Below are 15,640 nucleotides of genomic sequence, written 5' to 3'. Positions count from 1 at the left end.
TCCGCTAGACACACGCGTTCAGATTATACAGGGTGTACTCGTGAATTATTTCCAACAGTGTATTTCAATAATGCCAATTTAGCACTTGCCTCACATCCCGTGACTAACGAGCCGGGCATTCATCATGTATCATCATATAAATAAATTGAGTCTCAAATTAAATGCCTTACGAGATATGATATGATTCGATTCTATTAACTTATTCGCATAATTACAAAAATAACAGTAATTTTGTAATATTACCTTCCTACAACTTCAAATTGATCTGATTCTTGACAAATTAGTTTCAAACAAGCTCCCGGTAATTGAATAGTTTCACCAATGTTTACGTGAATAGTTGGAAATCCATCGATATGGCAATGTTTTGAATGATCATCATCTAAAAAGTTACTTGATTTATAAATTATAAATTAATTCTTAAATTCTTACCATCGTGAGGTGCTGTAACAACTAAACCAATCACGGCTAAAAACACCAAAGAAAAAGCTTTGAAAGACATCATAATGAGTTCTTATCGAGTTCTAGTTCAAGACTATCAAAATATAACGAAAAGGAGGAGTATTTATAGTGGACGAAGAATCTTAATTTACATAATTGTTTTTATGTGTCTTGCGGTTTTTATGTTAGGTTTGTTATTTTTCAATCAATAAAACATCCAAGAAATCCCCGGTTTATTTTAGAATATTAAATCACAACATTTATGATTTCGAAGAATTTACATAACAATAGTTGTTGGAAAAACGTTAATGTTTTAGTTTAATTTTTTTACTTGGTAAAAGTTGGGACATCTACTCCGCTGCAAGCATAACCTTTTCTTACATTTTCAGCTAATTGTGTAATTTGTTTCTTGTAGAAATCGGATGGGGCACCTCTCCACCTTATTTCACATCTTCAAAACAAAATCAAAATCAAATAATAATTAAAACTTTAGTTAAAAAGTAATTAATTACCCCGTAGCGATATTAAACACATCATTTCCTCGGCATATAATTCTCAAACAAGCGTCTCCTATTTCAAATGCTTCGTTTGGTTTTAAAACTAAATTTCCATTTAAAATGCTACACCCTAAAAAATAAAAATCGAAATATTAAGTTTTGAATTAAAAATAAAAACTGAAATATAATTAAAAGAAAAAGTAGTCTTACCAACGGTTTCGTTTTCGCCTTGGGACCAAGCAAAGCACAACACTAATACCAAAAGAACGAACGATTTCATTTTGTAAACTAACTTAAACTCTGCAACGAGTTTTCCTTTATATACCAACTTTGGTGTGAAATTTTTAATTATTGTAAATTAAAATTGAAACCTGTTTTCTGTTTATCGTCTTGTTCTTCTTGGAGTAATTTATATTCATGATGTTTAACGACCTTGGATTGATTTTTAAATTTTTATAAAGTTAAATAAATAACAAAGATTATGTAATAGTATTTATGTTTCTTCAAGTGATAATTGTCTTTCTTGTAAAAATATTCCATTAAAAAAGTACGTTTCAATTTTTGCCATTAAATACGACTCTCATTGAGAATAAAAGATATAATAAAACAATAATGTGTTTTAACTTCAGTTTTTCGCGTTTATTTTTAAATTTCCTCGGTACCGGTTTCGACGCTATATTAGGTCATCATCAGCCGAATCTACAAAACAATTGAATTACAAAAAATCCTGTATGAATGTGAATAATTAAAACTGTATATAAAATAATATAAAATCTTATAAAATATAATTTTTTGCAAACTTACGGTCAAAAATAAAAACTAAATTAAAATAGGAAACATCTGTTTGGTCATTAAAGATAAAATTTCGCACGTAACTAACAATTTAAAATTATTTTCACGAAAAGGACAACACTTGACATGAGACATGAAACACAAATCAAGGACTCATTACAATAATATAAGTTGTGGAATGCACCTTTTAAAAAACGGGTTTGAGAAAAAAGGAAGATTAAATTTAACAATTCGCCGTTTCAGAAATCTTTTAAACATTTAAATAGGGGTGCAAAATTAAGATCTATTTGATCGTTAAGGAGGGTGTATTTTTTCTTTTGATATTTATTAATTTCATAAGCCTCTAAAAGGTCTAATTTAAAACCTTTGCTGCATTTGTGTAGAAGTTTAACATTACTATATTCTATATTGTGACCTGTTTCGTTTCTGTGTTTATAAATGTTAGAATTATTTTTATTTTTATGTTTTGTTATTCTACATTCCAACTTTCGGGCTGTTTGTCCTATGTAAATGTTATCGCAATTAAAACAATTAATCAAATAACCACCACTTTCATTATTTATGTTATAACTATTTAGATGGTAATTAGATAGTAATTTATTTAGAGTAGTGTGATTGGAAAATGCTAGATTAATGTTATATTTCAATAATATTTTTTTAGCTGCAGCTGTAATAGAGTTAAAGGGTATAGGTTTATGAATATTGGAATTTTGAATCTTAGAAAACCAAAGGATCTTGTTTTAATTTAACTTTATGTATTATTTTATTAATTATATTTGTAGGAAATTTGTTATTTTTCGCCAATTCAAAAATGTAATTAAGTTCAGAGATCTTATTTTCTTGCGAAAGAGGGTAATTAAAAATTCTTTCAATGAAAAATCGGAAGCTAGACAATTTTTGCGATATGGGATGATTCGAGTCGTATGGGATTATTGTGGCTATAGAAGAATTTTTCCTATAAATGTTAAAATTAATCTTATTTTCTATATTAGTAAGTGTTAGATCTAAAAAATTTAAAACGTGATTATTTTCTATTTCGATGGTAAACTGTAATTTATTATGTAGTTGGTTTAGGTATTTATGAAATTCGTCCAAGGTGCTAAGATTTCCTTCCCATATGCAAAAAATATCATCCACATATCTTATCCATTTAATTATATGTTTTCTGAAAGGATTCTGTTTTGTCATAATATAATTATTTTCATAATAGTTCAAGAATATGTCTGCCAGAATGCCGGATAATGGCGCATACCCATGGGTAAACCGTCAGAAACTTTATAAATTTTGTCATTGAAGTTACAGTAATTTTGGGTGACAATGTGTTTCAGGATTGTATTGAAATCATTAATGTTTGTGTCATCATCAAAATGATCTTTGAACATTTTATTAGTGAGATCCAAGACGAAATCGATGGGAATGTTTGAGTAAAGGTTTACTATATCAAACGAGATTAGTACTCTATTATTAAGTTCCACATCCTCTACTTCCTTTATAAATTGCAATGAATTTAATATAGAATAATTTGGTTTAAAATTCATTTCTTTGAAAATTTTTAACACGAAATATGCTAGTTTATATGTAGGTGAGTTATTATAGGAAGTTATTTGGTATATTTTGTTTATGAAGCTTAGGTAAAGCATACAGTTTTGGGATAGTTGGGTTCATATGTATAAAAAGAGTGCTGAAAAAATTTGATTGGACTATCTTACTGTTAATATTTATATGTGGCGAGTACTTAATCAATGTGTCCCTACTTTTATTAATAATTTCTCTGGTTTTACGAATAACTGTTTCCAAAGGGTTCCGCTCAAGTTCAACATAGTTATTTTCTTTCATGAATTGGTCAGTTTTTTCTATATATTCATCTTTACTTAATATAACAATGCCTGCGCCTTTATCGGTTTTAACATACAGGGTGGTTCAGTTTTTAATCGGGAAACTTTACTAGGACGTAGTACTTGCCAAAATAACACAAGTTTTTTATATAAACATAGGGTCGCAACTCTTTTGTTTTCGAGCTATGAGCTGTTAAAGTTGAGCCAAAAATTTACATTTTATCTTTTATTTCAGGTATGAGTAAACCATAGAATTTGGAATTTTGTATGTATGTACTACTGGTTAATATCTTATTTTCAACCATACCTTAAACTTCCCTAGCGCCCTCTAAGGGGATGAAATTCACAACCCCTTTGATCTTTTTATAACAACTTCTTAACGCCATAGAATATTAACATAAAAAAATATGGGTTGTAAAGCTTATTCATTATTGCTACTTTTTTGTCTCTTTAGTTTTTTCCTTAAAGATAATAGTTTTAGCGTAAAAAAATAAAATATGTTAAATTGTACTGTAAAGCGCTGCTATTATTAAAAATTCTTTTTTGCACTTACTAGAATTTAGTACTAACTAAATAACACCAATTAATTGTGATTTTCATAAGAAAAACCATAAATAAGATTAATGCCTGTCTGAACAAATTACGTTGTTTTAAACAATATTACAAAATTAATACTCTTGCTTAATAACCGTCAAAAATTATTAATAACCAGCAATAATTATGAGGATTCACTGTAAATGAAACTTACAAGTTCTCAGAACCAACTTTTAGAATAATTTTGGCTAAACATGGCGGCACATAGCGGTACATGGCACGATATTTTATTTTTTTGCACAGAAACTATTAACTTTAAGGAAAATACTAAAGAAACAAAAAAGTACCACTAAAGAATGAGCTTTACAACCCATATATTTTTATGTTAATATTCCATAGCGTTAAAACGTTGTTATAAAAAAATCAAGGAGGTGGTGAATTTCATCCCCTTAGAATGCGCTGGGGAAGTTTAAAGTATGGTTGAAAATAAGGTCTTAACCAGTAGTACATACGTACAAAGTTTCAAATTCTACGGTTTACTTACAGCCGAAATACAAAACAAAATGTAAATTTTTTTCTCAACTTTGATCGCTCATAGCTCGAAAACAAAAGAGTTGCGACCCTATGTTTATATAAATAATTAGTGTTATTTTGGCAAGTACTACATCCTAGTAAACTTTCCCGATTAAAAACTGAACCACCCTGTATATTGCATTATTTTCTTTTAGTTTGTTTTTAATAGATTTTATATCTTTCCAGTGTTGAGCATGAGAGAAATCTTTATTTTTACTTTTTAATCTCTTTTCTGTTTTTTTGATATAGGGAATGAGATCGTTTTTTATATTATTATATTCAGGATTATTCTTAATAATATTATCAAATTCTATTGTAGCGTTTGGTAAATTAGTTTTCGGAAAATTCGTGAAAATTTATAACCCTTATTTAGTAAATCATTTTCTTCCGTTGTGAATATGATATTTGTGAAGTTTTTAAATTGCCCATTATCCTTGTAGTTACTATTCTCTTTCTTGTTTTTCTCTTGTGGTGAAAATTGGGTGGATTTTTCTCAAACCCGTTTTTTAAAAGGTGCATTCCACAACTTATATTATTGTATTGAGTCCTTGATTTGTGTTTCATGTCTCATGTCAAGTGTTGTCCTTTTCGTGAAAATAATTTTAAATTGTTAGTTACGTGTGAAATTTTATCTCTAATGACCAAACAGATGTTTCCAATTTTAATTTAGTTTTTATTTTTGACCGTAAGTTTGTAAAAAATTATATTTTATAAGATTTTATATTATTTTATATACAGTTTTAATTATTCTCATTCATACAGGATTTTTTGTAATTCAATTGTTTTGTAGATTCGGCTGATGATGACCTAATATAGCGTCGAAACCGGTACCGAGGAAATTTAAATATAAACGCGAGAAACTGAAGTTAAAACACATTATTGTTTTATTATATCTTATATTTATTAACCTCGTAACATGGATTCTAATAATATAATCTCATTGAGAAGTTATCATTTCTCATAAAGAAAGTATCTCATTCCAGCCAAATGGACACCTAATGGAAACTAATATTTTTATAGATTTACGCTCAAATTTAATTTTAAATTTACTCATTTAAAGTCTTCTTAATTTATAATTTCTCCTGATCTACGTATGATGATTGCCCTGACTGTTCCTCCACCTATTTGATTATCTTCCTACTGTCGTTTTCACCACGGGTCGTTTGTGTTTGCATCTTTTGGCTATTCAGTGTTCCGCCATTTTATCTACATGTTGAGCCACAAAATGCGTAGAATCTTTGACATATGATTTTGTTTTACTTGTAAAAGAAGACAGAATGTTGACCAACTGGTCAACACTTTGCCATATGGTCGCTCTTCGAAAAATTATGAAGGGGTTAAAAACAAACAATTTGTGATTATTGTATTACTATTAGTATTCATATTAGTATTACCGGGTTATTTCAGAAACAATTGTGATTTTTAAGAATTTATACAACAGTAATAGTTAGAAAATATAAAAATTTGATTTAATTTTTTCAATAAGAACGAGTTGGTACATTTACTCCGCTACATGCGTTATTATTTCTTACATTTTCGGCAATTTGCGTGATTTCTTTTACGTACACCTCAGATGGGGCTCCCCTCCATCGAGTGTCATCACACCTTTCAAACCAAAACAAAATCAAATAATAAAACTTTAGTTAAAACAAATTAATTAGTACCCATTTTGAATGCTAAAAATATCGTTTCCTTGACATATAATTCTTAAACAAGCTTCACCAATTACGAAAGCTTCCTGTTCTTTTAACTTTAAATATCCATTTAACAAGGTACACCCTAAAATAATAATAGTAAAATAATATCAAATATTAATAATTTTTCTTACCTTCGTTGTCAGCTTGGGACCAAGCAAAACACAACATGAAAATGACAACCACGAACGATTTCATTTTGCAAACTGACTTAAACTTTCCAACAATTTCCTCTTTATATACTAATCTTCGCGTTAAAACCATTTAATTACTATAAATTAAAATTAAAACTGGTTTTCTGCGTATCATCTCAATTTATATTCATGATTTCTGCATTCCAACTTTTAAAAGTTGTATGCACTTTAATAAACCGCAAAGATAATTGATTTCAAATCATTTTAAGTGAATTTAAAAACTAAATCATTTAACATGTTAAATACGTACACTTGTAGTTGCTTTTTTTACAGCAAAAGAAAATATTGGCAAAGCATCAAACGTTTCTATTTTTGCAAAAATCGTAAAAGAAAATTGTAAAAAATTTAATGTGGGTTATGTAATAAGTGTTTATCAAAGATGATTAAAATTAGGTTTTGCAATTAGCTAATTGTGAAAAAACTCGGCATTAATCGACAACGCCCCTTTGTATGACGTCAACTCTTTGGACGTTAATTTGTATAAAGCGATCCCCCAACGGGATCTAAAGAGAATTCCCTCAGCTATAAATATTTATTACGTAGAATCCTATTTATTCTAGTTTCTACTTTAACTTGTTGTTATCTATAAAGACCGTAATTCTTTTAACTTGGTTATTTTTTTAACTCATTAAGTAGTTTTTCAACTGACACTGAGATATTATTTAGGTCATAACAAATTCTTTACTATTATTTACGGTGTATATTTTTATTTTTAGGATTTCTGGGCCATCGTTAAGTTGTTTGGCTGTCGAATCCGATGGGGCCTTCTATGGTTCCATGTCGCCAACAGCCATGAGGCTGGACGCTGCCCCATCAATCTGTCATAACAATAATAATAACAATAACGCCGTTAGCGCTCCCGAGCTGGCGCTACTCGCAAAACTGGAAGAGGCAAACAGACTCATCGAGTCCGACGCCAAATCGCTCAATTCGTTGAGCGGGGCGTCGGGACATTCTCGGAAGAGTTCTGATACCTCGCAAATTTCTTTAAATTCAGGTAAAGTAAAATAAATATTAGAATTAATTTTTTACTAAATATGCAAAAAATGCATCGCTAATGGAAATATGTAATATTTTATTCTAAAAAGACATAGAATATGTAACGTATGTAAAAAATACAATATGCATAGTTGGATGTACTTTCAGCGTCTAGGCAAATCTATTTTATCATATTGTCTACTTTATAGTATACAGGGTGTTTCGGTGACTCGGGGAACAAATGTAACCACATGTACTAGAGTGAAAATGATGACAATTCATGTAAAAAAGAATTAGTAAATGTCCTCAAATTGCAAAGATATAGGACATCAAAGTTAGGAAATTTTAACACATTTTTCTAAATATCTTAAACACTATTTATGGTAAAACGTTGAAATTTGGTACAGTGTAAACTAATATCACGTAAAATCATTAGGCAATTTTTGAGTTGGATCGGTACACGGGAACAATGCTATACAGGCTGTCCCAAAAGTTTGTTTCTCAGAACTTTTTTATTCTATGATAACCCTACATTTTTGCATTTAACACGAAAACGATGACTTTTATCAATATTATCTAAGAGTAATAAAAGTTTCTAAACTAAATTTACTATTAAAAACTGCAAAAATAAATGTAGGGTTATGATAGAATAAAAAAGTTCTGAGCAAACAAACTTTAGGAACAGTCTGTATAGCATTGTTCCCGCGAACCGATCCAACTCATAAATTGCCTAACGATTTTACATCACATTGATTTATACTGTACCAAATTTCAGCGCTTCACTGTAAATAGTGTTTAAGATATTTGAAAAAATGTGTTAAAATTTCCTAACTTTGATGGCCTGTATACAGGGTGATTCACATAAGAACCGACACAAAGCAGGGACATGTAGAGGACAATAAATTAAGATGATTTAACGTAACTTACCTCTATACTAAGTTGTACACCTGAGGAGTTATAGGTCTTCATAGTTGGCTCTTAAATTTTTAAAAAGTTCAATATCTTCGTAATACATTAAGCTAGAAAAACCAAATTTGGTATACGTTATGAGTGTACCAAGGGTATTAATTGGTAGCAAATTGACTGCATTTCAAAGGGTTGATTAAAGGTGATGGCACCCTAAATTTTGACAGATATTTTTAATCTTTTTGCGGATTTAATATATTACTACTTCATTTCATGTGGAATTTAATTCTAAAACTTTTCTTACTCTTATTATTTTTTAAAAAACTTTGTCGTTTTCATAGAAAACTTAAATAATTAAACCCACGTATTTTGTAATGTTGCTTAAAATAAGCGAAAATTCAACATAAAGTTATTTGACGACAAGGTTTTATAACCTATTTGTCAAGTTTGACGTACAATTTCACAGCCGACTACTGAATTTTCGATGATTTTAAGTAGCATTAACGAAATTCGTGTCTTTAGTTATTTGAGTTTTTTATGAAAACGACAATGTTTTTTAAAAAATAATAAGAGTAGAAAAAGTTTTAGAATTAAATTCCACATGAAATCAGGTAATAATGTATTAAATCCACCAAAAGGTTAAAAAAATCTGTCAAAATTTAGGGGACCATCACCCGTAATCAACCCTTTCAAATGCCTCAATTGGTCTCAACTTGCTACCAATTAATACCCTCGGTACACTCATAACGTATACCAAATTTGGTTTTTCTAACTTTAGGGGGGAAGTACATTTAGACGAGCCAAAATAAGCGCATTTTCAAGTTATTTTTTCATGAAGTTGAAATTAGTTTAAAACCTTTTTGATATCCACTACTATTTAGTGATGCTTTGTACTATAAAAATATGTATTCACATATTCTAAAACTTTTATAGGCAAACGGCAAATAGTGATCAGATAGGGGAACGTTACGGAGTGAGCGGTTCCGTTTCAAACATTCTAGCATTCGCTACAGTGGTTACAATTACTTGCGAATGCATTTAAATTGTTCCCAACATTCATATCTTCTATGTGAACCAAAAAAAAGTTTAAAAAAACTAAGCATTTAAAAAATACAGGTGTTTTAAATTAATGTTATAACTTTTTAAGAAAATATTGATATATAAATTAATAAAAAAGTAATTTTTTAAAATAAGTTATGTATATTTAGAGGTTCAAATAGAAGGGGATGTTACTATTTATATGTGTAACAAATTTAATGAAAATCGGTCAAGTAGTTTATTAGTTATCGTGCTTATAAGGTGTAAATACATTGATTTGAGAAAAAGCGCGTTAAAGTTTCAAGTCGTAAAAACAATTTTTTTTAATCACCAATAACTTGTTGGCTAGTCTGCAATACCCGGACCATATAACAGACCTTCAGCTTCTTCATAAAATTCACTTTAGATCGCCAGCTTGTCTTTTTGTGCTTTTCGAGCTTCTTTAAACACAGATTCGTTACGTCGTTCCTGCCGAGTAATTCGATGTTCGTCCATTTGTTCAGCGTATATTTTGGCTTGCCTCCCAATAATTAGATTTAATTTACTCATTATTTCTAATATGCTACTGTGTTCTTCATTAAATAAACTAGCCGCAATATATGTACTAATTTACACTATTTTTAAGCCAGAATTCAGGTGCTTTGGAGCCAATCGCCAAATAGTAGAGTTGAGACTTTCATTGGCATTTTGAGTGTGGCCCCCCAAACATCTTATTAATAAATTTTCTCGGGAAAAATCTTCATAAATTGAATATATGTGTTTCTGAATATCTGGATGCAATGACACTGGATGCTTCATCAAGGAATCCGACCTATTTGATTTAGCTTTTTGCCACTTGCACCAGCTCTCGGATCCTGACGGACAATATTGGTGATTTGGATGTTTATCTGTAGAGCACATGTGGTAATAAGTAGCCATTATCGCTTTTTTCATGTCCTCTATTTCTACGCCGTTTCTATTTCTACGGATAGCAAGACCGTAGTATGTCGTAAGTTTTCTGATTAGAGTATCTGTCAATTTTCCTTTTCCGCCAAGTTTGTATGTTTTTTTTATGTTTCGTAGTCGGGAGCCCATCCTCTTTTCAACATGTCCAATTTTTCATTTTCATGTCATTTCACGTGATCATGAATCACGCGTGAGTCACATAGTTTATATGTATGATTTTCACGAAGAACACGCACCGGGAAAATACGCTATTTTAACGGAAGTACTTAGAATTTCGCTTTAAAATTTTGCTATCACATTCTTAAGATGTTCAGGCAACTTTTTATGGAAAAAAAAATTTTTAGTTTTTTGACAGTTCTAAATGAATTTCCCCCCTTAATGTATTACGAAGATATTCAATGTTTTAAAAATTTAAGACCCAACTTTGAAGGCCTATAACTCCTCAAGGGTACAACTTAGTATAGAGATAAGTTGTGTTAAATCGTCTTAATTTATTGTCCTCTACATGTCCCTGTTCTGTGTCGGTTCTTATGTGAATCACCCTGTATTTTGAAATTTGAAGACTTTTACTAATTTTTTTTTACATGAATCGTCATTATTTTCACTCTAGTATATGTGGTTAAATTTGTTCCCCGAGTCACCGAAACACCCTGTATAAAAAGATAGATGTAGAATATAATTCATTGTATTTTACCATTCCCTGAAATACATTATAGACATGGATCTTAAATCCATTACCATACTTCTCATTTAGAACCTTAAAACTTATAGGGTTGGGTAAAGAACTACGCTCTGGAGGAACGTATACAGTGAATTTCACCTAAAATGCAATATACAAAAATATATTTCTATGGAAATCAGGGCGTACCTACTTATTTAGTCCCACATAAATTGCAATATGTCTGAATGTTTCTAGTTCTAGGTCTAATGTTAGTTCTAGTAACAGTGGTAGGTAGTGCTAGTTAACATAAGATATCACTATGTTGCATATTTTTATTGAACCAAAACTAGAACTAACACTAGACCTAGAACTAGAAACATTCGGGTTTAGTCGTGCGTCTGAAGACGCACGGCTAATAACCATGTAGAACGCAGCAAAATTTGCTGCGCTGACACACTGATACTGGCGCACCTAAATGAGTTAGCGCAATGTATCAACTTAATTGCGCCATAACACAGTTGCTGATGCATCACATCTATCGCTCAGCTTCGCTGGTGTCTCGTTGTGCGCGGCACCGGTGCGAGCGTACAGCGCATATATTGCGCTATACAGTGTTATTGCAAGCCAACACGGAGCGTCCATTTTTTTAGTATTATCGCAATATATCTAAAGCAAGTAATTAAAGTTACCATATTTTGTTATATATTGAAAAATTAAATGTTTTATATTTAATATTTACATATTAAATATTTTGTACAAAAATCATGTCTTCAAAGCAAAAAAGCCAAATATGGCAGCATTTTAGCGAAATGAAAGACAATAAAGTGAAATGCTTAAAGTGCGGTCAACAGATGTCGGTGAAAAATAAATCAACATATTCGTTAATTCGACACATGTCAAAAAAACATCCATTGGTGCAAATCACTCGACAGGACTCACCAATACGACTGCAGCAAGATCTCATAGCATCAACCGAAGATCAACCAAGATTAACATCAATTACACAAAAAGAACTTACAAATGTACAGCCAGGATCATCAGGTACATCAGGACAAATTACCAACTATTTATTCAGACCCCTGACAATGAAAAAACAAAAGGAAATTGATCGTCAGCTTATAGCGATGATTACAAAGGAGTATCATCCGTTTTCGATTGTAGAGGACGATGAATTTAAAAAATTAATTTATATGTTAAATTCAAATTACAAATTACCAACTAGAAAAACGGTTTCGCAGTCGCTAATTCCCAACTTGTATCAAGAAACAGTTGATATAGTGCAAGGAAGGTTAAAGAGAGCGACTGCAATTTGTCTAACAGTAGACGGTTGGTCATCCAGGAATCAAGATAGTTTTTATAGCGTTACCGCGCATTACGTCGTTGAAGAGGAGAAACGCACATATTTAGCATCAGATTTGTTGGGATGTGTGTCATTTGCGGATAAGCACACCGGAGAGAATATCGCTAATAAATTAAAAATTATATTGAATGAATGGGAGATAAGTGAGAAGATTACTGCAATCATTTCAGATAATGCATCAAACATGAAATTGGCAATACGAATTGGGGGTTGGAAGCATTGGGGTTGTTTCGCGCATTCTTTAAATCTTGTCGTGCAATCTGGCTTAAAAGAAGTACGCGTAATAGAAGATAAATTAAAAAAAATTGTAAGATATTTCAAGAAAAGCACTCATGCGTATAGCAAACTAAGGGAAACGCAAGGAAGAATGGAGCTTCCAGCTTTAAAATTAAAAAATGATGTACCGACTCGTTGGAATTCAACATATGAAATGATGCAACGTATAATTACTGTGAAAACTGCTCTAGTATCAGCTTTAGCTGTCATAAAATCTGGGCGAGATGTTGATATTAACAATATAGACTTATTAAGTAATGAAGAATGGCTTATTGCTGAACAGACGGTAAACATTTTAGAAATGTTTAATGTTGTGACTACCGCTGTTAGTGCAGAAAAAGAGGTTAGTGCTTCATGCATAATATTATATTATAAACAGCTAATGAAACATATAAATTCCTTTAATACGGCAGATTTAATGCCTGAAGTAAACCAAATGGCAGAAAAATTAAAATTAGAATTACATAACAGGTTCAGTGATATGGAAGATAATGAGCTTATATCACAAGCAACAGTGCTTGACCCAAGATTTAAAAAGTTTGGCTTTATTACGCAAACAAGCTACAGTGACGCTATTGAAAAAATATGTTCTGAAAATACAACCACAAATACAATGATATATTATATTGAAAACACGGCTCGTTATAATCACACATCAACCTTACCTGAATCTAATAAAAGTTGTTTAGATATACTATGGAAAAATTTTGATTTAGAAGTCCAAAATCACCTGACTCCACAGGACACAAGCGACATTGTTAAAAAAGAAATGGATAAATATCTAGAGGAACCCTTACTAGCAAGAAAAGATATTTACGGTGTGATACAAGATCCATTAGTATGGTGGCATCAGCGAAAGCACATTTATCCAAATTTATTTCAAATAATGAAGAAACGAATGTGCGTTATGGCAACATCCGTTCCTTGTGAAAGAATTTTCTCCAAAGCAGGGCAAATTGTAAGCGAAAAACGTGAGCATCTAACGACGAACAAAATAGCTCAAGTGGTATTTTTAAGCTACAACTTAAACAGTAGGGATTAGTGTTGTTTTAATTCATATTTCTTATGTTAAGTTTTTATTTCAATAACAAAGAATGTACCTTTATTTTTTTATATTTGAATACTAGGAATGTACTTTTATTTTTTTATATTTCATAGTTCATTTTTGATATAAATTATTTATTTTTACCTATGACATAGGTCTTGTATAAATAGGAACTATGTCATGTATACAAACTTCTGTGTATTATTGAATATACGTTTTCCATGATATACATGTTGTTTAATTGAATGTATTAAAATATGATTCATTAGTTGGTGTATTAAGTTCTAGCAAATTCAGGTTTTATACGTGATTAAAGGCTGGTATTTTCACCTACAATAGCTATTTGACAGGTCTGTCAGATTTTTAAACCTGTTAAACTCCGCAAAATGAGAATATGTTACAGTGGCGGTGTACAGAACCTGAATATACGGAGTACATGACGTGTTTTGTACAATGTCGCCATTATATTTGCTCATTTGAAGGGCTATAATAAGGTGATAAATCTGATAGATTTGTCGCATAGCTATTGAGGACTTTATAGATAGTTGAAAATACCAGCCATAACTCTTATGCCGCCTGCGTCATAGCGGTTGTGCGTCCAACTGCTTTGGATCTACGAGTGTGTTACGCCTATCCCTAGTAAGCCACACTAGCGTACGCTACTACGCCAACAGTGGCGCAATTGAGTTGACTCACTTTAAAGTTGGGTATCAGCGTACGTAACACACTGTACTGTGTTAACTCAATTGCGCTGCGCAGCGCAGTGTTACACATCTCTAACGGCTAAACCCGATTCTTTTTGGTTCTAGGTCTAGTGTTAGTTCTAGTTTTACACTAGCATTATCGTTAGAACTAACACAAGACCTAGAACTAGAATCATTCGGGTTTAGCCGTCGTGAGAGACGTGCGGCTAAACCCGAATGTTTCTAGTTCTCGGTCTAGTGTTAGTTCTAGTATTGCACTGGCACTATCACTAGACCTAACACAAGACCGTCTTGAGAGACGTACTGCTAAACCCGAATGTTTCTAGTTCTAGATCTAATATTAGTTCTAGTGCCAGTGGTAGGTAGCGCTAGTTAGCATAAGATATCATTATGTTGCATATTTTTATTGCACTAAAACTAGCGGCTAAATCTGAATGTTTCTAGTTTTCGGTCTAGTGTTAGTTCTAGTATTGCACTGGCACTATCACAAGACCGTCTTGAGAGACGTACTGCTAAACCCGAATGTTTCTAGTTCTAGATCTAATATTAGTTCTAGTGCCAGTGGTAGGTAGCGCTAGTTAACATAAGATATCACTATGTTGCATATTTTTATTGAACTAAAACTAGCGGCTAAATCTGAATGTTTCTAGTTCTCGGTCTAGTGTTAGTTCTAGTATTGCACTATCACTACAATTAACACACGATCTAGTACTAGAATCATTCGGGTTTAGTCGTTTTGAGAGACTGCGGCTAAATCCGAATGTTTCTGGTTCTAGTGCAATACTAGAACTAACATAAGACCTAATAGATAAATATGCTATTAGGTCATGTTCCTATTTGAACCACGACTTGCATTGTTGTTGAAAGTATGGATCTTATTCTTTTGGGTGGAGAAGATATATTTTTGTTCAAATTGTTCTTTAGAACTATCAATTTCCAAAATTTATTATTGCTGATACACTGTTGGAAATAATTCACGAGCACACCCTATATAATCTGAACGCGTGAAGATAAATCCATAATATTAGCGGAGCACAAAGCTTTACTGTAGACGAGTTTATTCAGCGAGTTTCGAGTTGTTCCGTCGCGGCATTGTTGACTGAGCCGCCCTTCCAAGTGGAACATTCCGTCGCTATGGAGATCGCAGTGGATGGAAAATACCGGTCGTTT

General features: G+C 31.6%; 4 protein-coding genes across 11 annotated transcripts in view; 2 read left to right on the top strand and 2 right to left on the bottom strand.

Annotated features, from left to right (window-relative positions):
- The window catches only part of LOC111422632 (ecotropic viral integration site 5), a 69,220-nt gene that overhangs the window by 34,623 nt on the left and 18,957 nt on the right, over nt 1-15,640 (top strand). For all 8 annotated transcript variants that reach the window (XM_023055845.2, XM_023055846.2, XM_023055843.2 and 5 more), the window contains one exon: nt 7,274-7,554. In XM_023055845.2, the coding sequence (XP_022911613.2) occupies nt 7,274-7,554 (281 nt within the window). The remainder of the gene's footprint in view (nt 1-7,273; nt 7,555-15,640) is intronic.
- LOC111422637 (uncharacterized) lies at nt 655-1,251 on the bottom strand. Its single transcript, XM_023055853.2, has 3 exons — nt 1,146-1,251; nt 951-1,065; nt 655-889 (listed from the first exon to the last, which is right to left on the bottom strand). The coding sequence occupies exons 1-3, from the start codon at nt 1,213-1,215 to the stop codon at nt 766-768; spliced, it is 309 nt and encodes a 102-aa protein (XP_022911621.2). The 5' UTR covers nt 1,216-1,251; the 3' UTR covers nt 655-765.
- On the bottom strand, nt 6,021-6,663 carry LOC111422636 (uncharacterized). The gene is made up of 3 exons (XM_023055852.2): nt 6,498-6,663; nt 6,334-6,448; nt 6,021-6,274 (listed from the first exon to the last, which is right to left on the bottom strand). Exons 1-3 carry the CDS (start codon nt 6,625-6,627, stop codon nt 6,148-6,150), a joined length of 372 nt encoding a protein of 123 aa, XP_022911620.2. The 5' UTR covers nt 6,628-6,663; the 3' UTR covers nt 6,021-6,147.
- Nucleotides 11,648-13,763, top strand: LOC111421718 (E3 SUMO-protein ligase ZBED1-like). Its single transcript, XM_023054898.2, has one exon. It carries the CDS (start codon nt 11,850-11,852, stop codon nt 13,761-13,763), a length of 1,914 nt encoding a protein of 637 aa, XP_022910666.2. The 5' UTR covers nt 11,648-11,849.

This window comes from Onthophagus taurus, chromosome 1 (assembly GCF_036711975.1).
Source record: "Onthophagus taurus isolate NC chromosome 1, IU_Otau_3.0, whole genome shotgun sequence".
NCBI classification, from domain to species: domain Eukaryota; kingdom Metazoa; phylum Arthropoda; class Insecta; order Coleoptera; family Scarabaeidae; genus Onthophagus; species Onthophagus taurus.
Note: the sequence above shows the minus strand (reverse complement) of the source record. Positions and strands in the feature narration are given on the sequence as shown.

Bases quoted from the DNA above. Each gene is read 5' to 3' on its own strand.
- LOC111422637 (XM_023055853.2), bottom strand. From the start codon at position 1,215: ATGAAATCGTTCGTTCTTTTGGTATTAGTGTTGTGCTTTGCTTGGTCC. The intron at 1,066-1,145 runs GTAAGACTACTT...TTTATTTTTTAG, and splicing joins AGGCGAAAACGAAACCGTTG to GGTGTAGCATTTTAAATGGA. The intron at 890-950 runs GTAATTAATTAC...TTTGTTTTGAAG, and splicing joins GTGTTTAATATCGCTACGGG to ATGTGAAATAAGGTGGAGAG.
- LOC111422636 (XM_023055852.2), bottom strand. From the start codon at position 6,627: ATGGTTTTAACGCGAAGATTAGTATATAAAGAGGAAATTGTTGGAAAG. The intron at 6,449-6,497 runs GTAAGAAAAATT...TTATTATTTTAG, and splicing joins GTCCCAAGCTGACAACGAAG to GGTGTACCTTGTTAAATGGA. The intron at 6,275-6,333 runs GTACTAATTAAT...TTGGTTTGAAAG, and splicing joins ATTTTTAGCATTCAAAATGG to GTGTGATGACACTCGATGGA.
- LOC111421718 (XM_023054898.2), top strand. From the start codon at position 11,850: ATGTCTTCAAAGCAAAAAAGCCAAATATGGCAGCATTTTAGCGAAATG.